The 24730-nt window shown below is 40.3% G+C and overlaps 2 protein-coding genes across 2 annotated transcripts in view; one reads left to right on the forward strand and one right to left on the reverse strand.

The window, feature by feature from the left end:
- glyr1 (glyoxylate reductase 1 homolog) overlaps window positions 1–24730 on the forward strand; it is a 36924-nt gene that overhangs the window by 1091 nt on the left and 11103 nt on the right. The window contains exons 2-8 of the mRNA XM_022235810.2: window positions 1299–1335; window positions 3942–4024; window positions 7477–7609; window positions 9129–9239; window positions 11601–11744; window positions 13636–13790; window positions 14635–14734. Of these exons, the coding sequence (XP_022091502.2) occupies window positions 1299–1335; window positions 3942–4024; window positions 7477–7609; window positions 9129–9239; window positions 11601–11744; window positions 13636–13790; window positions 14635–14734 (763 nt within the window). The remainder of the gene's footprint in view (window positions 1–1298; window positions 1336–3941; window positions 4025–7476; window positions 7610–9128; window positions 9240–11600; window positions 11745–13635; window positions 13791–14634; window positions 14735–24730) is intronic.
- Window positions 14744–23441, reverse strand: LOC147799988 (leucine-rich repeat transmembrane protein FLRT3-like). Its single transcript, XM_087132438.1, has 2 exons — window positions 22890–23441; window positions 14744–19058 (listed from the first exon to the last, which is right to left on the reverse strand). The coding sequence occupies exon 2, from the start codon at window positions 18976–18978 to the stop codon at window positions 17401–17403; it is 1578 nt and encodes a 525-aa protein (XP_086988564.1). The 5' UTR covers window positions 18979–19058; window positions 22890–23441; the 3' UTR covers window positions 14744–17400.

The raw sequence follows: 24730 nt of genomic DNA on the forward strand, positions 1-24730 counted from the left end.
GCGTTTTGCATTATTGTAGTTTGTAGAGGTGTCTTTGAGATTCATGCATATATCACTTCATGCTCTGGACAGGACAAGACAAATTTTCACTCCAAAAGTGGCTTCTTGTCCTGATGAGCAGGAGGTCATGACATGCACGATCTTTGTGCTCCGCACCAAATACATCTAGACGGGTGCCTGGCCCTTTCAGGATCCTGCCACAGTTCAGGATGGCCAGTGTTCTAAATCATAGTAGAAATGAAGAGCCAGTTTCTGAAGGTTACAGTTCTCTGAAATTATGAATTTGCAACTGGCAACTGTCGGACTTCATCAATGATCCATTGTGATTTAGGATAAGGGATTGGGAAAGACAGTACAGCAACATCACCTGTAACTCTGTAAGACTGGTATAAAAACTTCTCAGTATTTTTGAAATAAATGCTTCAATGCTTTAATATATTTTTCCTGCCAAATTTGACTTAGAGGATCATATTATCACTTTCTGATGGCTGATAAACCACTGCAGGGCTTTTGATGATATCCGCTTGTGGAACTCTTGCCATTGATTGCTGCAAATGGACAGTTTCTTTTGAGAGAGAATTTACAGTGATACAGTAATGTTGGTATGAAGTCAGAAGTCATCAGTCTAACATCCCAATTCTGTGGTGTTTTCAAGTAGTATCAATTAAGTTTACTCTTTTAGGTGCATACTGAGTAAGTAACCTTCCCAAACCCTCCTTCTTTCTGCCTCTTGAAGTATCACAAAAAAGTAGTTCTTTATGGTAAGTTATGCAGGGCCCTCATTAAAAAATCAGTGTTTCAGTGGGCACGCCTATCTGAGGAAATATTACAAGTTCAGTCTTACTGGTGACCGCATCCAAACATGACATTCCTTCGGAAGTCGGTTTCACTAATGTACCAGCTAATGTGCCAAACTTTTGAGCTGGCCAGCTAATCCTGGCCAGGTTGGTGCTGATGGGTAAGACAGCAACATTAGCCCTCCTGTGTAAAGGTGCATTCTTGACCAAGTTTTCCTGTCAGTCAGAATCAGTCAAATGGCCCTGTGTGTCTGTGTACTGTGGCAAATCAAGTGGAATGAATGTTTGACTATCTGTGACTGTTAAAGCAACTTCATGGTTAGTACATGTTATTGTAAGAAGATGAAGGTATCAATGTTTATATTCTGACAGGCTCTCGAAAAGCACGAGGTCCATAAATGTAAGAACTTATGAATCTTACCAGGTCAGATCAAAACTCACGATATTAGCCCAAGAGTTACTGTTACTTTCTTGTTTTTCCTCCACTTTCTGTGCTTACAGGGCCAAGCTGAGCAGTTTTCCCCACTGGCCAGGAAGGGTGAGTTCTCACATGCCACATCAGCACTTCACTCATCTGAAATTAAAACATCTTTTTAACTCCTACGTGTACATACACAGAAGCTGTTCACAGTAGCGCTGGGATCTTCCAAATGAGTCTGCATATCAGAGTGGCTTAAAGTAATTGGATCCTAAGCACAGAAATTCTTCAGTCACTTCCAAGTCAAGGAGACATATGACGTGGAACATATGACTTCATGTTTTGGGAGTACAGAAAAACGCTGCACATGGTACATTATCAATAATTCCGTGCAGAAGCGTCTACCCCAGTATTCAGTTGTTGAGAATATTCTTTAGATCTGAATTTAGTGCTGTTAATCGCAAATATCGATAGTTAATTCGCTTTACCGCTACATACCACAAGTCTTTTATTGAATCGGCTATTCTCCTGACTCTTATGATTATTTAGAACTAATAGACCGATTGCGCCCGCTAAATCATGTGACCTATAGTGGGTATCATTCCCACAGCAAAGTGTATTATGAGTATTGTTTATGAACAGTAAAGCCGATTTATGGCATAGTACCCAGCACATCAGTAGTGTGAGCACTGGACCTACTGTTGGCTTTACTTTGGCTATAAAATGATGCTTATGAAACACTTTGCTTTTGGTGGATGCTGTGTTTGTTGATGTTTATAGATGTAGTTCAATGAGGAAGGGTATTTTTCTACAATATGTTTCATTATGTAGGGTACACCCATATATATCACAGGGACAAGGTCGCATTTTTTAAACTGTGTATTTAAAATTGAATGTGAGGAAAAAGTTTGCTGTTTTAGGAATCCATCGGACTCAAAAAGAAAACAATAGTCATCGATTTCATCTTGCCATTCTGTAAAGTTGTGACGCAGTAAGTGGGAGTCTGAATACCTACCAGTAACCACTGTTTGCTGAAGTATAGCATGTACACAGTAATGAAGGGCTTTGAGCCTACCAATCTCAACTTCAGGGTGTTTTCTGACATCAATGCTGATGAGCAGTCGGTTTCTTCTCACTCTTAAGATGAGACCAATCCTGTCAATGACATCAGCAGCACTGAAGCATTTTTGCCAAACCAATATTAGTTCGTACTTTGGAAAGCAGATGCCATCAACAATGCGGTTTCCAGCAACGCTGGTATCGTTCAGGGAGGACATGATGAGACGGCAAGGAAGGAAGCAAAAACAGTTGGGAGCATCATGGGCCCGGTCATTACCACTCTCAAAAGCCTAAGAAAGTAGTGTCGTACGCACACTTTAGTTCAAACAAATGTTTTCATGAAAAAATTGCAACTGTAGCATGTGTTTGGAATGCAAAACTGACATTAGCACGGGGAGAAGGACTTTTACATAAGGATATTTTGAAGCAAAATTTAAAAAATCATAATTGTCACAAGAATGGCACTGTCCAGAAATTGGGCAAAGGATTGAACACATTTGCGTGTTGGTGTGGTGAACGTACAACAGACGTTAATCAATTCGTCCTTTGAGTTCAAGGATGTTATCTTAACTGTGCTTAAGTTACATGTACACTCCCCTTTTTATTGGCACATGTCTAAAATTTGGACACAAGTCAAAAAGTGAGCTTCTCTGAACTCAATACATGTATTTACCTTTGTATACGAATATGAACATGTAACGCGAACTCGTGTCGTGAAATTTGTGAGGGAAATGGGAAGAAAGTGTATCAAAGCTATTCTGTGTAGGTTGCCAGCAGCTACCTACGATGCAGTTATTGGGCATACTGGGACTTTGGTCATGTGCGAATGCTTTATCTACTTCAAAATCTCTGCTGCTGTAGCTGGGCCTAGACCTCAACACAGATTCCATGCATTGCTTGAGGCAGACCCATATTGCGATAGGACAGCCATATCGCCTACATGTAACGGATGACTTTGTATTGTACCGGTACGTGGTTACTGCATGGACCGTGCCGGGTGGAGGAATTTAAATACCCCGATGGAACTACTCCTACATATCATGTCATAATTTTGGCTGACTCACACGCTGCCCTCAACGACGATTTCTAGACAGATTATGACTTTTAGAAAATTATCTAGCCTGGGAAATAAGGTTCTAAAAGTCATTTTAAAAATCAGTCATATGGCAAGTACATGAAGTGTGCTTTTGGTTACACAAATGTCCTCAATTGTTGAACAACAATACCCGCTACAGGTCACGTGACTCAGTCGGTGCAATTGATCTTTGTAAGTATTTGGTAATTAACGCGAATGCTTGAGGTTGACTTCAAACAGCAACCTTTTCCATGTTCTCTTTAAGCAAGGTACCTGAGCTGTATTTGAGTAGTCGGCCCTCTAACAGACTGCACAGTAAAACCATTAGAAACTCAACTCCATGCCTTTGAAAACCTGTAGTTTTATTAACCTTTCAAACTGGGACATTTCCCGCAAAGAGCAGATAATACTTTTTCTACAGCTAGTTAAAGGAATTTCAAAGGTATTTAAGTATCATTTTGTGGGAAGCAGTCTCATGATAACTAAAAATCTGTTTTAAGTTGGATCGTGAGTGACATTGCTACACTCAGAAAAATGGCTGTAATTTCTAGTGGAGCAACTATTGGAAGCAATTTGTCGTTCCAATCCACAGATTGTCAAGCCATGGAAACATGTGAAGAAGCCTCCAGGAAAGAAGCTGACATACTTTGTGTTCTTCTTTGGCACGGAAGATCAGTGAGTGAAAGCATTTCTCTTTACTTCTTTTGTTGTTAATCTGCCTCAAACAGGAGATGGTGGGTTTTCACACAGCAGTGATGTCACACTGGTGGGGGTACACTGTGTGCAAACAGGTCCGTGTGCTTGATGCAGTCAGGCTGCATATGGGTGACCAAGTAGTGTGGGGAGTGTACAGTCTTCGCCCGTGCGCTGGCACCAGTCGAAATGGTTCCCACCAGCCTCTTCTGTCTTAGAGCACCTTCACCAGAGCAGAAAGCTTGCAGATTCATTTGATCCCAGAAATTCTCGGTGTGAACTTTTATTTGTGTTCACTTTGTTCTGTTTTGTGTCTGTTTTTCGTGTGTTGACCCCTAAAATTCTGTGTGGGTCTTAGTTATCGATAAAAGTGAACCACAAGACCAACAGGTTGTAATGCTCACTGCTAAATGTTTTTAGAAGTGTAAACCCTACCAGTGCCACTGTGATGTACATGAATATATTGAAGCCTCATTGAGTGCCAGCTGACCAATGTATCAGGTATTTTAAAGGCTGCCGCATTAACTACTTTATGCCAGGGCATTTTCAATGTTGATGATGCTGGGCTGGCATGACTATCATTTTTTCCGTTTCCAAAAACCTTCAAAAATCCATCATTTCATTTAACGGTCATTTATAGCCGCACGAAGTAATCTTTAGGCACTACTCTAAGTTGACAGGTGACCTTCATCGACAACCGAGTATTTCAGCCAGGCCTGCAGCCTTGTAAACAGAGCCCAGATTGTGCAGTGTTGTATAACTGTCTTTTGTTCATGAACCTGGCTCAGTGCACTGCTGACCACTTTTAAATAGGGGCCAGATTAGCGTGCAGCGGTGCTGTGTGGCTCATCGCTGCCGTGATGGAGCGCTTTTGTCCTCGGTGGTAATCCGCTTGCTCTCAATGCCCCAAACCCTGGTATACGGTTTCAAAATAAGGCTTGATTATCACCACTTTTGAGAGTGAAAAATGTCGGTAATGCCCAGCAGCCTGGTCTTTTGTTCGGAGTACGATCTTTTGTTACAGGGCCCTGTTTCCTTTGTCCGAGTTTGGAGACCCTGGCCACGCATATAAACCATACGTCTCCGATTCCGGAGTCCCTGGCAGGAAGTGGTGAACACTGGCAAAATGATTGAGCCAGTGGGTATCCTGAGTGCTCATTCACAAAATGAAGCATGTCGTAGGTCATTCAGGATAATCCGTACGTATTTGGGAGAAAGGCACGCATGATGTCGGATTGTTTTTCCCAATTAACGTTGCTTCATTGCAATACTGGATTGGCCAATTGATACATTTAGTATTGATTTTCTCAGTCAACTTGTATATAGTTGGTGGAAAATTATTTCAAAAGGCTTAATTGTGGAATTCTATTTTGAATGTGCACCTCAGGGTTGTATTCACATATTGTAATAAATTTACATATTTAATTTCTTAACAAAAACAATTAGAGCCTTATCTTTATATGGAACATGTGAGTGTTCTTGGAACATTCATTTTTTTTTAAATAAGTAAGGAATACGGGCGATTCATAATAGTGCGCCACCAAGAGTTTGCAACACGTTGGCCAATCAAAACGTGCAAAATCTGTCTACCCTTTCCAAACGCACATTTGGTCTACAGATTTCGTGAATTGTGATTGGTCAGTGCATTGCAAACTCTTGGTGGCGCACTCTTGTGAAATGGCATATTAGTAAGTAAAAAAATCTTAAACTTTACGTAGTCTGTTCTTTTAGTGAATAAAAGAAAAGTAGAAATTGAACATGTCTCATGAAATGAAAGTCAAAGATCGCATATATGTTTCTTACAAAGATGTTCCAACTTTCCACCGCATAAATTAAATGACGAATCAATGAAAGTGGCACAAACTATTATGACTTTTGAATGCTATAATCCTAACTTGCACCATCAATCAAGTAAAATTCCAGCAAATAAAGTTAAAGTAAAATTCATTGGTACAAATTCAGTGTTGATGAGCACTGTATAAGCTTGGCTATGAGTGTTCCTTTCAAGGTCACACCCACACATCAAAGGGCCTTTTGGGCTACTTTGCAATCAGGCGCCACTAAGTCAAGAGTCCAGCTGTCGGATGTAAACCGCAGTTCGAGTGTACTTGTTGGTTAAGAACTAGACCTGATCAGAATTATGGTTTTGGTATTCGTTGTACTGACAGTGATTGATTCCAAGGGCATTTTTGAAATGTGTGGATTCGGCTCAGACTCCAGTTTCACTAGTCCTGTCAGAGCTTGAACATGTGGTTTCCAACTCTGCTTCAAAATAGCTGGAACCAGCCAAACCAAAGTCTAAGCCGAATCCAGGCATTTTGAAAATGCCCTAAGATGGTGAACTGCACGATGCTTGGTGCTTCATACCCTTTTACATCTAATCTAACATCCTCTTCGATTTTGGTCAGCTTAGAGCAGTGCAGTGGGCACCTTGGTTGAGCTTTAAAAGGCAATAATAAGGCCTACTTATGGTACATGCCAAGAGACTTGACCTTTGACCTTTGTGTCGTATGTGTATAAAAATGAGGATAGACAGCATTCCCAAAGCTCCTGAAGCTGTATTGAGTGTTGTTGGCATATTACCATTCTACCTTCCCTGGAGTTAGTTAGCTGTGATACTCAAGTATGCAGCGTGCCAACTGCAGTACTTATGTTTTTGGTGGCTAAGAAGTTCTAAAATGAACTGACCTTTTGTCAGAGGTCGCAAAGGTAGTGATGCACGTGATGTTCTTAGACTGCAGCAATACCCGAAGGCAGGTTTTCAGTGTGACTTAAGTCTGCTGTCGACTTGTGCTTGTGTACTTGTAACCACCAAAGACATGGACATAGCTACAGACATAGAATTCAGATGTAAACTGTACATATTCCAGTGAGACACTTGAGCTGTGTCCACACTGACCTTATTGGCAATATGATGATTCTGCCACTTTTTGTCCGAATGCGCACAAGCCACTCAAGAACAACACAGTTGAGTGGGGTTGTGCACTATGGATGTTGTGCTAAAGCAATGTGTGTTGCCAGCAATGAAAGGCATTGTCTTTTTGCCTAGGGTACAGCCATGCAATAAGCCTTTGAAAGTTAAATTTGAATCAAATCTGGTATGCTGAATTGTCTGATTGCACATAAACATAGCAATTTGAATTCCCTAGACTAAAGACACTGTTGATATACCCTGTGATTTGGGGCAAACTTTTGCAATAGCAACCACCATTTCTGAAATAGACAGGTTCCTTTGTGCCCATCTTATCCATTGAAAACAGCATTTGGCTGAAGGCGTCTCTTATGTACTAGTAACTATAGGTATAGCAATAGTGTCTTTATAATGGAGAATTTAAATAATGTTACGTTCATGTGAAATTAAAGAACTCAGTGTACCAGATTTTATTCAAATGATTGAGCTCATACGTGAATCCAGGTTTCTCTTTTTATCCCAGTGCTTGGGTTCGAGCAGAGAACCTGTTCCCCTATTTGGAGCACAAGGAGCGACTGTCCAAGGCGGCAAAGGGCCAGAAGTTCAAGAAAGCAATGGATGCCATTGAAGAGGCCATCAAGCAGGAAGAAAACAAGGTGAGACTGGTTGGTAGTGTCAAACTGTGTCATTCCCAGAGCCTTGAACAAGGTGAGACTGGTTGGTAGTGTCAAACTGTGTCATTCCCAGAGCCTTGGACATCTACCAGGAGGTTTTGTATCATGTAGGATTCTGGAAGATGCTGATCAGTACTTCAGCATGAGCTGAAGTGGAGAGAATGTGCCATTCAGTTTCTACACAATGGTGAATTTAAGATAATTTAAGAAGAAATCTATCTGGTATGTTTTCTGACATGCCGCGAACTTAATAATAAATAAATAATGAAGTTTCAAGATGTCTCTATTCTCGAGGATATGGTATCTAGTAATAACAAGGCAGTAATCTTACAAACCCATTTTATTTGGTCATCTGATTACATGAAGTCAAGGTACCTCTCCAATGTTTTCTTTTACAATCTTCCCGGAGGTTTTGGATTTTTTTTTTTTAAGATTATTCGAGGTGCAGTCCCTCCACCATTGCCTGATTTGGGCTTTTGCCCTGTGAAATAATTTCAGGTTAAAAATGTGTCTTTTTCCCTGCTGAGAGAAGGATTTTTGACAAATTCAGGAAGGTCTCACCAAGAATGCCAAGGAAGTTAGGGTTGACATGTAGATTTATTAATGGCAAGAATGTCAAGGAAAATAGGGTTAATATTTGTCCTCAAGTAGATTTTTTTCTTGAATAGTGACTTATATATTTCTCCTTGACCACCAATAATGTACTGGGTGCATTCAATAGACTTGGGTATTTGAGCATGACTAGATACCTCGTAGGGCTGTGGGGAATTTTCAAATAACCAAATATTCGATCGATCATCGAATATGCAAATATTATTTTGTATATGGTTTGTTCATCAACAATCTGTTGATCAGTATGGCCAAATATTTGGATACATTCAATCGAATAGAAGGTTGAATATTCGAATGGTGAATTATTCAAACTGACTCAGCCCTAATACTTCGGCCCATTTGAAACTAGTTAATTATGTCAACCGGTTTGAATAGAACAATAGACAGTTGAGTGATGACTGCCTGTAGCAGAGTGTCAGTCTATTGAAACTTGCAAATGTTTGGTAGCAGTGTGTTATTTATCTTTTATCTTTTTTTTTTGGAGATGGGAAGATGGACAGGTGGCTTTTTGTTCTCTTTTCGTGTTTTGCCTTAAAAAAAATTTTTGGGGCAGATGTTTTAGTATAATGGCAATTATAATGACCTGATTTCCTAAAAGTAGAATTCATTGAGGTTAGCATTGAGGTTAGCTTTTGAGATTATTGGTATGAAGAGTTCAACTTACATTCGAAACAGTAGCAACAGTAGTGTCTTGGCTAAATGTACATTTTGGCATCCAAATACTTTTTATACCACGCTAAACATCACGTTTTCCTTTGCCAGTCGCGCAGGACTTATTACCAGGGTGTGTAAATATTCCCTATTTGATGACAATGTTGACTTTCAGCTGAATCCTTGAGTGTTGGAAAGGAAAGCGCTTTATCCCCACATTTTTTCCTTCCGTCTGCAGAAGGCATCCCCTCTGTCTCCCTTCCACCCAAAGGATGACGAGGAAATCTTTCCTCCCAAGTCCAAGCCCATGAAGGATTACTCCAGGGAACCCCTCACCGGCAAGGCCAAGGTAGGTGCCAACCATGTCTCAAAAACTGACGAAAGTACTTTATTCCGCCCCTTAGATAGGTTTCACCGAAGGGCAGTAGATATGTTATTTGCTAGGCACATCATAATAAGGAATAAGGGTTTGTCCATTGTCACTTGGGTACGGGGTTGGTAAAGACCAAATGCTTTGAAAAATTATATGAGTTTGGACTCACTAGTAGTATTTTCTGTCAAGTTGTGAAAATGATGAGGAAATAGATTTTCCCTTGGGTAGATTTCGAGGTGGCAAGCACGAACCAAACGTTTGCAAAAGTGTGCTTTTTTGGTGGGGGGTGTCAGCTGACACCAGCTTCTCATGTGCAAAAACAAACAAACTGTATGCTTATTACTGTAAATATTATTAACATGCAAAATTATAAATTGAAAGTATAGTTTTCAAGGTAAAGTGACTGTCCGAGTGGGGCAGACAAATCAAGGCCAGCTGTTTGATGATAGTAAATAACCATTTTTTGGGGGGGGGGAGCATGGTTTCAACTTTTTTCTCCAATCCCCTCCATCCTCTGATTTTGCTTGCTTATTGAATCAGAATTGGAGCTCAAGTACCAAACCTTTATTGGTAGCATGTTTGGTGTCTAAATCACAATTCCAACTTTGATGTCCCAGTTGCGATGAATGTGACATTGGCTGAAGTTGAAAGATTCGAGAAGTCTCTGAAAGGAACATATTAAGGTTCAGGTTAACCCCTTGATGGCGCGAATTTCTTCCCGAAAGCCAACTCCACGAATTCCAACCTCGCTTGGCTACGAAGGTCACCTGCCAAACCGCAAATTCTCGGTTTGTGGCCCTGCGTGCTCTGCACGCTTTGAATTACACGGTGAAAAGGCTGATTGTTCGGTGGCATGCGGCTCTACTCACGCTTCCACATTCCCGTTGCCTCTTTTCAAAGTGGGGACTATTGTGAAGCTGGGGATTATAATGGTCTTTTCATTTCTGGGCTACACACAAAGGCCAACCACCATATATACAAGAGCGAGGGTCTGCCTTCTTTCACCTTGTTCGCTCGAGCGTGGGCCGAGAATAATAGCTGAAAGCGGGCTGAGGATCTCAATTTTTACGGTTCGTCTAGCTGCCTCCTGGCGCGAAGGGGTTAACAGCTATTTAAAGACCTTTGGCATCTTGCATGAGAAGTTGGCCATTTCATCCAGGCATATTGCAAGCACTTTAACAATGTGCTCTTCAAAATCATGTTGGTGTTGTATATGTACATCATAACCTAAACTAGGCTCATTTTTGAGAAGTCAAATGTGCGTACTAATAATGATGCATCATTCAGAGTTCGTATCAGAAGTTATGGATTTGTAACCAATGCTTTTGTTCCAGTTTGAATTATTAAGAAAAATGCATGTGAATTTTAAAATTTATATTGATAGTTTTTGAGGGGTTAAGATGGATATATTGCACGTATGTAATGTTATGTGTTGACAGAATCATTAAAAATATGAAGGAATTTCTCATACAAATTAACCCTATTGTTTGCACTCCAAAATGACCCAAACATACATATCAAGAAAAAGTTTTTGTATTAGGTTTGAACTATTTGTTAGAAGTCCTGTAAATGCCACTGGTACCCCTTGTATGCCATTCCACTGCAAATGAAAGAGTTCCTAGTCATCAGTCCTTAAAGGTTATATTACCATTTTAGAAAGATAGATCTGGAAAGGATTCTTGATGGAGACATGTTTCAAAACCTCTTATGATTTGCTTAGGGATGAATCAAACACAACAAGCTGGCTTTGGAGATTATGAGATGTTAACCCCAACAAGAAACCTGCAATTTGTTTTCACTTTGAAATGTTAGAGGATGGAGGGCCTGCTAATTAATCAATTAATTAAGTTGCTAATTAATGTTAAGCAAAATCTTTCTATAACAAGGCTTGCCAGAGGCTGTTTACTGCTGTAAAATAATGCACATGTAATTACATGAGACAGATTTTTATACTGTTTTATTCAGAAATCCTACTTTGGATTCAGCTTAATGCTAACATCCTTTTTGTATATTTCCGTTAGTGATAGTGACCTAGAGATCCAGGCGTAGTGATTTTCCCAATTTACTAGGTTTCGATTTTTTTCCCCTTCCAATTGCAATGTTTCCATTCTCAGCATTCAGGACTGTAGTCATAGTTTAGGGGATTGCAGAGAAGTTCTTCATATTTTTCCTGGAGGGTCAAGTATCATGCCTGAAAGCCCCCGAGTTTAAGCATATTGTATATTTGGGTCTGTAGCTTCGAATTCCATAAAACCCTACTAAAACCCCACAGCACATTAATACATGTATTTGAGAAGCACCAGAGATGCCTTTACTGTTTCTTTCCTCTTGCAACAGCTCAATTCAACACCAGACGACAGAGGGAAGCCTCCCCCTGAGCGGGAGACAGAGAAGTCCCCCAAGAAGAGAGGTCGGGCCCTCAAGGATTCAGGCAGTGACGGCACCCCAACAAAGACCAGCTACACCTCTCCCAAGAAAAGAGTGAGTAATGCTGACCTGGTTTTTTTATACTACACTGTGTCAGGGAAAATCGGAAATCGAACAGCATATGCACGGGATCATGATTTCTTTTAAATCTGCTTGGTTAACTAAATGTGCCCTCGAGGATGAAAATCTGCCGAGATCAGTCTTGCAGGAGTTCACAGTTTAAACAGTTTTCTTGGATTTATTAGAAACTGGAGGACTCCTTCGATTTCCTTGCAAAATTCTTTGTCATTGTAATGTTCTGAATTGAAAGATTTTTGGGGGTTGGGTTGTGGAATGGTCCAAATTTGCAGTGGATCATCAGAATTTTGATGTTGATGTAGCTCAGACAGACATTGCTTGGAATTATTATGAAAAGACTGAATTGGTTCTATGGGGAAGGGTCAAGTTTGGGAGGGGTCAACCCATCAAGATGAGACGTGTTGGGAAAATGTACCGTGGATATGGGTATAGCGGTGTGACAGCTCTTAGATGTCAGGTAAAGCTACTCGGATCACACAGCAGGGGGTGTCAGCATATGTGATGTGGTGTGTCAAATGACACCAAAAAAGTCAATTTTGTGTTATTGTAGTAAATTAATATTAAATCCCTTTTTACAGCTTTTAAGGATCTAAACAAAATGTTTAAAAAAAATAAAAGACAATGGCCTTTAAAGATTCAGTTAAATTAAAAAGTTGGTTATATTGCTGGAATTACAGTTGATAGAACTTTAATGCAAAGATTTACAGAACATTATAAATTTCATTGGAATCGCCGTTTTCCAAAACACTTTCCAAATGAATGAAAATCACCCCTGTGGCATTTTTCAGTTGTAACTCCATTCTAGCTTTGCCCTGTTTCTGCCTGGTTTTGGCACACCACATCACATGCGTATACACTGTATGTGTCTAAGGGGGACGGGCAAAAAAAGCAACGAAAAGAACAGAGTTTACGGTGATAGCTGTCTTTTATTCTCCTTGCCAGGGTCACGTTCAAATCTTGAAGTAGGTTTAGGTCTCTGCCAGTTGCTAAATATAGGCTCATGCTTGTAATAGATACAACTGTAGCTCTACATGGCCGTTTTCAACACAGCCCAAGTTGACAGTTTTGTGCAGTTAAATAGGAAGAGAATATGTGTATAGAATTTTTTGTCACGGGTCATTGTTGATACATGTTCAATGTGTTGGAGGGGCCCATTTACCCAAATAATAGAGAACTGAATGCTGTTATGGAAAATGCTGGGCAGATATTCACACACACTAGGTAGACAGCAGTCTGTATGCCAGTCACGGTCCAACAAATAAATTGTAGCACCCCACAGGAGGAATCACAGACACAAGGAGGCAGTGCTTTACCATGTTCTTTAGTCCATGACATCATACCTAACGAGAGACCACTGATTAGATAAAATATGCAGTTTCCTCTCGATATTTTTTTGAAAATCTTTTTTGTTGTGAATATTTCAAGTCTTCTTATTTCTAGTTTCTGTACATTTCAGTCTGTTTATTCATATTTTAAATGTTTTTTCCTTGTCTTCATCATTCCGCTCTTGCCTTTTCTGAATGATTTGTTTGTTTTATTTGTCTAGTTTTATCTTAAGGCATTTCTGCAAAAGGTTTTGTCTTCTGAATATGCCTCCATATTGTCCCTTTTTTCACATGTGTCTTATTTCATCAGTATTTGTGTATTTTATCCAAATCATTCGTGTGTCAGCCTGTATTATTCAACAAATATACTTTGCAATATGGAAATCAATATTGACTTAAATCTTAATCTAAAAATCTTTCAGGTATCTCTCTTAGATTCAAAGAAAAAATACATGCAAATTTTTTTCATCGTGCAAAGTGTAAACGAGGGCACTGCTCTCAAACTGGCATCACTTTGATATCTGTCATGTTCTCCTCTACAGCCTGCAGGTGGCACTTTGGGTTCCCCTGGCAGCAAGAAGCAGGCCAAGGGTAACGGGCTATCCTTCAACTCCCTCAGTCTCTACAACAGCTTTCAGGCACACCTGTCAGAGAAGACAGAAGACAAGAAGGAAGAAATCATCCCCACTGACAAAAAGTAAACCCCACTATTCCCCAAAACTAATAAGTATTTGTCTTTCTCCAAATTCATTCATTTACTTTACTCTCTGCTTGTCTGATTTCCCTCTCTCTGACTTTAACTTTTTTCCCATTTTGTGTTATCGACTTCTGTATGAAAACCTTGAGAACTCTAAAAAAGCAAAATGTTATAATGCTAACTAGTATTTCCATATTCATGAGCAAAAGTGTGATGTCATGTTGGAATGAAACCCTCAATGCTTTCAGTGAGTAAACTCTGGGTTAAAAATTTGAAAAGAAATGCATGCCCTGAACCACGTGCCCTGAATGACATCATAGCTACATTGGCCTGAGTTGCCTAAGAAAGCATGGGCAAATTGGAATGTTGAACAAAATTACACTTAATAGTACATTTAAAGGGATGCCATATAGTTTCCTACATGTACACTGAAGAAGGGCATAAACTAGCACAAAAGGTGTGTCTCTCCCTTTAAGCAGAGCTGTTCAGTTTTACAATAGATTTGAAATTTGATGACCGGACCCCATCACTAACCTTCATTCCTTTCTCAGCAGTCCCAAGAAGTCACTCTGAAAAAGGTCACCCTTACTGAGATGGCAAAAGTGACCAAATGCATTAAATGGCGCAATTAGAAACAAAGCTGTGAGCTGAAAATTTACTTTAAAAAGTTTTCTGTTATTGATAGCTCTGCCTTTCTGCTTTTCTCATGGTCCATCCAAATCATCCCTTTGACTTAACGCTCGCAACGAGAAATGTTAGGATGGAGCCCTCATTTTGGACAAACGTCAGGCCAGTTCATTGTCTGTTCCAGTGTGATTTATTTACCTATCTTTTTTTCACACAGGATTGGTTTTATCGGTCTGGGCCTGATGGGAACCGGCATGGCCATGAATCTCATTAAAACCGGTCACAAGGTCACTGTCTGGAATAGAACTGCAGCCAAGGTCAGTCTGTTTGTTCTCATTGCAAGTTCATTTATTGATTAATCACGCACAACTGTGAAAAGTTCATTCCTTTTTTCTGTTTACATGTACGGTAGCATAAATAATCTTGAATAAATCTGCAGGTCAGGGAACTTAGCTAATTTAGCGGTCGGTGTTTCTACCACTACTGTGTCTTTCTTCCTCAGCTGGGTATGCTGGTTTTTGGAATATTCAAAGGTACATATCTGAGTGATATAATTCTTTTTTGTACACATTTTATAAAGATTGCACACTGCATTTTGATAAATTATTATTTCAAATATGAAATTAACTTTGACAAAATATACAGTCTTTTCTATTAAAATCTTTGGAAACAATTTTGAAAACTGTACAAAAGACCAAGAGAATCACATAAGAAATGTGCCTTGACGGGAGAAATTCTGAACCAGAAAAAAAAATTTTCCTCAAGAAACTTCATTCTCTGAATCATCAGGTGACTTTGCAATTACCTAGCTCACTTATTTTGCTTTAAGCAGCTTCAGTGTTCTTTTTCAACTCAACAAAATTATCTGTAAATAATGAGCATGAAAGATTCTTGTATGTTGGATTTACCCCTTTTTAAATTTAGTAATAAAAGTCAAAGTAAATTTTGAGCATTTCCTTGAGTCTTGTGTAAAAGACTACAAAAACTGCTGACTGAGGGAGCATGTAAGTTTACCAAGGCTGCAGTTGATACACAAATGTAACATTTATTAAAGGCGTGCTATTTGGCAATCATGACTGGAGACACAGTTTCCGGCTTGAATAACACCACTATGCCAAAAGATCTTTCTCTTTTGATTGGGCACAGATCTGTGCATTTGTGTAGCATAATGTGTTTTGGTTTTGAGCCAATAAAAAAAGGTCTGATGACTGGTACAGCCAGTGCTCAATGCAGTTGTACGTGCTGTGCATGGCACTGCAGGTGTTTTTTTTCCCTGCTCTTACCATTGGGGGTCTTTGCATAGTTTACCACATGCTGCATTGTATTATGCAGATCCTAGCTGGTGCTACCTCCGTGACAGTGTATCCATGATGGGAATGTGTAGATGGTGTCACCCTGTGTACAGTTGGAATGGCTTTTTATAAACTGGCAGAAACATTATTAAAGATACATCACAGTGACAGGATATGGTTTTCAAATGGCATAAGTGTATCAGTTGGTGTGGACTGGCGTCGGCTAGAGTGCACCATGCTAGGGCTGTGCCGAGTAACCGAATACTCGATTGATTTTTGAATATTTGTATATTATGTTTTGAATTTGAATACTCGAATGTAAACTCCATGAAAGGAAGGGAGAATTTTCTTTTGTTTTAAATGAGAAAAATGGCACTATGGAGGTTTGTTTCAAGCAGATTCAAATGAAAAGCGTCAGAAATCTTACAATGATTTAAAAAGTAAATTATTAATTAAAGGTTGAATATTCAAATAGTGAATTATTCCATTTGACTCAGCCCTACACCATGCTTAATTTCTTGACATATATAGATTTGGAAATTCAAGGAATCAATTTTCAGTAACATTGCAAATTCCTGCACAATTGGGCCATATTAATTTAGCCAACTTTGTAAAAAGGGGTTGAATGGAATAAGCAACATTGCTGACCCAGTTATTAAGCTTAGAACTTCCAATAAGAGGGGAAAAAAATTCTTGAATCACATATGCCTGCAAAAATTCATCACAGTCGAACGTGAACAGACACTTCTCTGGCTTTGCCTAATTTACTAATCAGAGAAGGGTGGATTGAGAGAAAATGCTTGGAATGAAAGAGCCTCCTGACAAGAGAGCCAGTGTCAGCTGAGGACAGAAGTTAGATGTAGACATGGTGTAGGGATTTTGGATTTTTTTTTTTTAATTTTCTTTTTACAAGAGCACTTGTCTGATGAAACAACCTTACAGACATAGCAGCATTTTTTTTTTCTGTTTTTCTTGAGGGGGTGCTTTGGTTTTTAAAATTATTTTCTCTTATTTGTGTCTGTACAGTTGCTTCTCTCCATGAGCATTTGGGGTATTTCAGATCGCATGAGGGAGAGTTGTTCTAACATCTATTAATTGTGTAGGGATATTTGAATATGAAATTTCACTTGAAACTCAAATTTATCTCTTGTCACACAAAGGATGCTGGTCACGATAACATGTCCGGCCTTTGAAACCCATGTGTGAAGGTCAACATTGTCCGCTTACATGGACACCACTTCTGTGTTGATGCAATTTGCTGTGAAATTGCACCTACATGTACATGTAGGCCTAAATACATGTTACTGTTCAACAAGAAAGCAACATGCAGGCTTAAGGTCATAGTCATGCAGCTTTTAAGTACACAGATTTCCTGAGGAATGTTTCAGTTTGAATCATGGGCTCTGCATATTGAAGAGTTCTCACTTGAGTTAGGGGGTCATCCATTTCTGTCATCTTTTTCACATGTCCACAAACAATACTTGAGCTAAAGCGAGAAAAAGGACGATGGCTGACCATGCTTTTTCCAGTCTAGGAAAGCGTACACTGGCTGTTAACCCTTCTCCTACTAACTTCAATGTTTTGCACATGTGTAACTGACAAAAATGGATGGTCTTTTAGCTCAGCTTCTGATTTTGATGTTCCACTCAGCAGCTGCATGAATGTCTAACTTGTGCTTAAGGTCCTTCTTGCTAGCATTCTATAACTTCCTTTTCTGGTCTGTCTGGGTCAGTTTTATCTTCATGTGAGTGGCCATCCTCAAAGTTGTCTCCGCGAGAGGAGTCACCATCTCCCTCCTCTCGTTTGGGTAGATCATCAATCTCACTAACACGACCAGTTTGATTGTGTGGAGAGGAAGAGGCTGCATTGGTGCACTTGCCTCCCTCTTCGATCTCTGCTCCGTCCTGATTGATGATGCCTTCCCTGTCTTCACCCATGACCAGGATAAGGGAAATGTCGTTTTCTGGGTCGGGTCCCTGGCTTTCCTCGATGGGTGTGTCGTGAATGGACGGTGTGGGTGACCCTGTTACTCTGTAAGAGGAGTTGTTCACTTCGACAATGTTTGGTGGTGAATGGCGACGATGACGCCATCGCCTTGGCAACAGAGTTATGCCCCGCTGGCGGGTGATGTAGAGAGCCACCACAGCCAAGATCAGTATAAGGCATATGGAGAGAATAACGCCAAAAGCTATCATAACCAGTGCGGTCTCGCTATTACTCTTGGGATTATCTCGGGAAGTCGTCGGGCGGAAAGGTGTTGGCAGCTTGGAATCTGGGGAGTTACCGGTTGTGCTTGGAATTGGGTCAGTCTTTTGGTAAATGCACACCTCCTCAATAAAATTTCCCGGTGACTTCTCATACATGTACATGCCAAACCCAAACGCTGCCACACACACTTTATACTCGGTGTCAGGTTTGAGGTCTGTCAGCTTATACATTCTGCAGGTTCCATTCAGCCACTCCTGCCTCACAGCTGGATTGAGGTCCATTGGCTTCTCCACGTATTTGATTTTGAAATTCATCACATCCATGTCAATCCTCCACTGGATGTTGATGCAGTACCCTGTCACCTCATTCACTTTTAAGCTTAACCACTCACCCTCATGCCACTCACATGTATCTCCACCGTACCCTGTTGGACATTCACACCAGCCAGACATCCCTCTCTCGGGTTGGCAGGTGCCACCATTTAGACAAGGGTTGCTGGCACAGAACCCTCCATTCCTGGCATGCCTCTTCCCTCGCTTCTGGCAGTCTGTCATCCCTGAATTAATGACAGTGATGGGTCTCCCTCCTATGTGCTTGGGGAAGGAGCACATTGTGCCTTCAAGGTTCAAAACTCGAAGATTCACTGTTGTCCTTACATTGTCTAATAGCTCAAGCTTGGTTTTTAAACTGCAGTCGCATTGTAAAGGATTTTGTGATAAGTCAACAAGTCGAAGTTGTAATAGCTGGTGAAATGTTCTGTCTGTAATGTTGCGAATCTTGTTGTCATGGAGATATAATTCCTCCAGGTGGGTCATTCTCAAAATGTCTTGTTCTGTGATATCTGTGATTTTGTTGCTGTGAAGAATGAGCGTCCTCGTTTCCGGTGGGACGTGTGGTATTGCCTCAAGCCTTGCCTTTCCACAATCGACCACATAGTCCTGATGACACTTGCACCCTCTTGGGCAGTCCTGGTTCACAGGTACAGATCTATGGGGGACAGGGTTGCTTGTAACACCGACCAAGTAGCCAATGATCATCAGAAGCAGGAGTTGTTGTGACATTGTCTTTTGGCCTCATTGTCAGGGTATCAGGCTCCTGAAGATCCCTGGATGGTCCACTGTTGTCAAACTTGTTGATTCATCTGAAGTAGGTGGAAAAGAACAGAGAAGGATTGAGTTAGCATCCATTGTCATTGTTAACCAAATTTACTCCTCATAGTGTGCATACATATTCATAGGTTCAGATCTTTTTGTTTTGCTTATTCAAAGTATAAATGTAAGCATACCACACAACCCCATACATTGAATAAGCCACTTTCGAGTTCAATTTGAATAAAATCTGGTACCCTGTGTTATCTGATTGCTTAGAAACATAATTCGAAATTCCCAGACTAAAGACACTGTTGCTTTACCTCCTGATTCGGAGCACATTTTTGCATAGCGATCACCATCTCTGGAATGGACTGGTTCCTTTGAGCCGTTCTTATCCATTGAGATAAGTGTATTGTTGCAAGGCGTCTCTTAGGTAACTAAGGAAAAGCTTGGCCCGAATCATGATCTTTAGCAACAGTGGCTCTAGTATGGAGAATTCCAATTATGTTTACGTGAATTTAAAGAACTCTGTGTACCGGATTTTATTCAAATTTAACTCACAAAAGGCTTAAAAGTGCTGAAATCAGCACATTATTTGGGAAAAAATTGGAGAGGAAGCGTTTTTCCACAACAAGGATGTTTCAGCAGGCTGCCACACTGTGTGGACGCATTTGTTCAAGTGTATATTACAGAAAGCACCCCCACCTACCACCATCTGAAAATGTGCAAACAACAATGTACTCATTGCATGGGTACCAGGCACAGGAGGGCAAAGATTTTCAAGTGCCTGTCCCGGACGGGCATTGGTGAGGTGGTGTACTTGTGCTTTGAGGAAACCAAAGCGCAAGTTGTAGCCAGGTCAAGTGGCATTGTAGTGGAGGCTGTGGTGTCATTCCAGTTTCCAGCCAACAGTCACAGTCACGTAACATTTTCTGCAGTTCACCATAAATTCATCCGAGGGTGTAGTTGTGAAACCACACTCTGTGCTGCGCAAGCTTAATAAAAACTGCTTATTTCCTTGCATCTTGTTCCGCTACTGCAGTGCATATAACCATGCCTGTTTGGGGTGAAAGAGTGTTAATTCATGTTAGTTATGCTTTCCTCATTAAATTCCCTATTCCAAAAGTGACTTCATAAATGTACCAAAATGCTGAGATTAAAAGTGGCAGACAGCGCCAGTTCCTGCTCTTGTTTTCACAAACACAAACAATTTTAGTGCAGTCAAATTGACATAATGACAGGGATGGCACTTCAGCTCCATTGGCTTAACTTGGCTGATAAATCTACGTATCATTCATTGCTGACTCACAAAGTTGCTGCTTGCTCTTAAGTACACATGTAGGCATAACAGCCAAAGCACAAGACAAGAGTTGCAGTGGTTCTGGTACGATACCCTGCTTATCTAATTTGAATGCCACAAGCTGACTGAAACATGGAACCAGTCCAAATCTGCATACATCACATGTACATCATGTGAATTTTGCATGGTAGCAAAGACTGTCTTGGTTATATTTGCCATTTAAGTAGCTCATAAGCTCAAAAGTTATTGTCTTACTTCATTACTCGTTCAACTGTATTCAGGGTATCAATTAGTCATTGACATTTTCCTATTTGATTGATTGAAGACCACTTTGTGAAATTTATAGACTTCTCCTTCAAAAAAAAAACTTCTTGAACCGATCATTGCAGACATTTGTAAGTGAAAAATGGGGGATGAACACAGTGAAATGGTGTAGCTGAAAGGTACACGTGGGTGACATGCATTCTGAAGAGGCTTTAGTGAAGGAAAATCAAAACCTGAGACAGACAACTTACTTCGTAATTGCTGTTGATTAAACCTAGCCTGATTAAACTACAAAGGTTGAGTGGGTCATTTGATCAATCATAGTGGTTATCAAAATTGGAACGTTTAATCAAACCAAGAAATAAAACTTGTGGGCCTAGTGACTAATTCATTGGAATGTGAAACATTACTCTTCTGATGTTGCATGCCCAGTGTTTCACTGGGATGTACATGTGTGTTTAGTGTCTTCAGGAAATACCCAGACGCATGATCAGTGCAGCTTGGACAATAGACACCCAACTGCCAAAAGATTAGCAGGACAGACAGTAACCAACACTGTCGAGTTACTTCTGCCTGAGTGAGGGAAATTGTATCACAAACTGCAGACCAGGCATGGCCTGCCTGGCTGTAATCGCAAGATATTTATCAAAGAGTTAGGACCTTCCCATCATTGTATAGAAACCCTGTATGTGTGTTCATACTGTATATTTGCATGGACCTTGAACCTTGTTTATGTGAAGTATGTTGTGTAGGTGCATATTATTGGACTGAGTAATTATTAACCTGTCTGTGAATAGAGCATTAGTAAGTAGGTTATCCCCAGCTCTGTGTCACTGAGCAGTGCATGCAGCACGAGCTCTGATTACTTGTTTTAAAAAAAAAAACAACACCACCAATAACAAAACTTCCAATTTACTGCGTATGTGGAGTGATACACATGTCTCAAACGTGGATCCTCAAATTCAAAGCGACACTGTCCAGTTTGGACAGGATATTGTAACTGAAGAAAATGTAGTTTAATTGTACACGTACAATGTAGTTGTGCAGAACAGGGAAATGTACGTGCTCCAGAAAAGGCTAGTCACATGCCAAGTACATTTATGTGATGACCTTGGCAGTGTTTGGGATCAGTATTGTTTGCCAGGTTTTTGGTTATAGGATCTGCACAGTGTAGGCTTGTCATACATGTAGGCACCCTTGATTCCGGTACTCAGATAATACCAAATCTGACACAGAATTTCCGGGTTACCTATTTCAGTTTCTGTCCCCCTAACCAAAACAAGTTGGAGCGCGTGTTCAAGAATATAACCTATAACCTTGCTTTCGGAGAGGACAGGTGCAACTTCTGTGTTGAGTTGCCATGTTTGAGCCAGTTTGGCTCATGAAGCCTGTGTTTGAGGTTTCCTTGGTGGGAAAGGAGTGAGATTATTTCTATTCCCACCTGGATTCGAAGCCAGTTCATTGCAGCTTGCTCCTTAGCTGATGAGGAGAGGCATATTGGGGTAAAGTAACTTGCTCAAGCACACACTGTGTGGCCAGAAGCTGGATTCAAACCCAGACCCTGTGTTATAAGCCATAAACCGTAACCACTCGACCACAGTGGCCCCCCCCAACAAATAAGGAAAATGAAAACAAATTAAAAGTGTGTGTCTCTGTAGAAATGTTTCAGTCAAGTTGGGGATCATTTCTGATGATCAGAATGAAGGTGGACAAGATGCTTCAACTAATTTAAAGGCCGTTACCATTAAAACCAAAATAAAGTTAAGATCAAGGAAAAACATTTGGGTTTAGTTATATACTGAGAGCCAAATGGGATGTTCATTACAGCTGGGTGACATGCACTAAAAACAAAGGATTGAAAAAAAACCCTGATGCTCTCTAGGCATTGACAGCCTTGAATATCTATGCAATATTCCAGCACAGCCTGTCTCCTCCCCTTTTTGAAAATGGTCAGTTTGCCCCTCCCCTAATTGTGAACCCCCACTATATACATACATGTATACTTGTACTACTGTACATGTACTTGTATATGTACTGTACAAGTGTACATGCATTGTGTCCTTCCCCCCATCGGGGATACTCTGCTGCTGTTTTTACATTCAGCATAATTGCTACTTTATAGCCTGTGCCATTGACGTTTCCTTCCCCTTGAGAAGCCTGTACAGTTGAATAGACTTTTTAAAAAAATTTCTGTCGAAACAGTAGGAAGAGACTGCACAAATACTTGTATGTCCATGTACGTGTATACTTATAATAATGCCTGGATTTGTACAAGACACAGTCATACATTTACATGCAATTCCATGATGTAACTTACCTCACTCCATCAGTGCTGTCAGTCAAAATGTAGTGAGCTAATGTTAGCCAGGGTCCCTTTCCCCCCCAGCTTTCCACCCTCTGTGGCCTCTTGGCCAGCACGGGCTGGCACAGGGTAATCAATTATTCAGCAAGCAGAGTTGTAGTATGGCTTGATATCCTCAGTAGAACTCTCCGGTTGGACTTAAAGCGTTCAGCAGCATGGAGGTGTTATCGTGTGTTCAAACGTAGCGAAGAGTCTCAGTGATGAATAGGCAGGCGAAGCATCACCCGTGCCATTTATGGTGCTTGTTACGGTTATTGATTAGGCTATTGATTAGCTATTTAGTTAGATACAAAAGGGAAACCCTTATTTCAGTAGGAGTGTGAATGACTGAATCATCTCATGCAAAGTGTGGATTACTGTTGATGAGATGAGTATTTCTCTCCGCATCAGCGCATTTCCATTATGAAACCAACTTTAGGCATCCCACATCCTGCACACTGTGGCCCGCTTTTCTCAATGTCCCGTGCCACTCGGTTTCAGTCTATTGTTCAGTGTGTGAGCAATTGCGTCCCACACTGAAAAAGCGTTGACTGGGATTGGTTCATTGATAAAAATGAGGGGTGTCCTTGGATGGTTCCATTCCGTTTCAGAGGTGATGCTGCCAAATGTTTGCTCTTGTCCTTAAGCTTGCCTTCTCTGTTTGGTGCAATGCTGTACCTGGTTAGATTGGCTTATACACTCACCAGCCAAATCAAACAGAGCAAAAAAAAAAGGATGTCAAAGTTCAGCTTTGCAATTGGCAATGATTAAGGTGGTTGCACCTTTGCATTACTTTAAAATCAATGTTAAAAACATATCTTTTTAAGAAAGCATATTATTAAATTCTAGGCTCTGGGTGGTTGTTAATTTTGATTGTAATTTTGTCGTCTTTAATTTTGTTGGACCTGTCTGGGAGAATCTGGGTGTTTTCTTGGAGAGTGCTTCCAGTTTTGGGGCACAAGGATGAGTCTTGGATGCATGATGGGTTGTTGGAGGGAGAGTTGGTGCTGGCTGCGTGTGGAAGTCCCACCATGTTTGGTGTAAACTTTTAAATCAATGTTAAATTGTGTTTATTTTAATAATTTGGGTCTTTGTAAATAGTTGTTCTAATAGGTATTTTTTTAATATTGTTAAGCACTCCTGAACATTTTCTATGAAATGAGCACTGTGTAAATTGAATTTAATAATAATTTAATAATAATAATTTCAATTTTAAACCTAATTTGTGGTTTATGAATGATACCGTTTTAAAGGGTCCATGTGCTATTTTACTTTTTTTGAGCTGTACATGTCACTTTTACGGAGGAAGCAAGCTGCAGATCAGGAAGTTCACATTTTTTTCCCAAGACTATTAACTGAAGAACCTCATTTTTTCCACTCTTGTCCTGGAATTTCCTAAATTCCCAGATTTGAACATTGCACAGAAAATCATGTGCACCTTGTTTTCAGTACTGACATTCCTAGGGGCTGACTCTGCCAAGATTTGCAGTCAGATCTGTTTCATTGTCTGGGCAATCTGGGGATTTTGAAAACTGAGAGGTGAAAAAGTCTTATTATATACCTGTGGACATGAAGGAATGTGATGGACCTTCTAAGAGTCATAGACACATTAGACCCAGTTCAACCGATGCTTTGTTATTGGTTTGTTAGTTTTTCGGTACATTTCATAATGTGCACATGGAAAATTCAGCTTTTTGTTTAGATGTTGACCGTCAATTTCAACTTCTTTTGTGCACCTGCTGTGTACAAACCTATGGGGACTTCTTACATTTCAGGTTGTTGCTCGCTGTTTTCAGCTTTAATTTCAAGTGGCCACT

The sequence above is a fragment of the Acanthaster planci genome, linkage group LG02, assembly GCF_054643075.1.
Source record: "Acanthaster planci isolate LZ-2023a linkage group LG02, COTS_SCS, whole genome shotgun sequence".
NCBI lineage: Eukaryota > Metazoa > Echinodermata > Asteroidea > Valvatida > Acanthasteridae > Acanthaster > Acanthaster planci.

Bases quoted from the DNA above. Each gene is read 5' to 3' on its own strand.
- LOC147799988 (XM_087132438.1), bottom strand. From the start codon at position 18,978: ATGTCACAACAACTCCTGCTTCTGATGATCATTGGCTACTTGGTCGGT.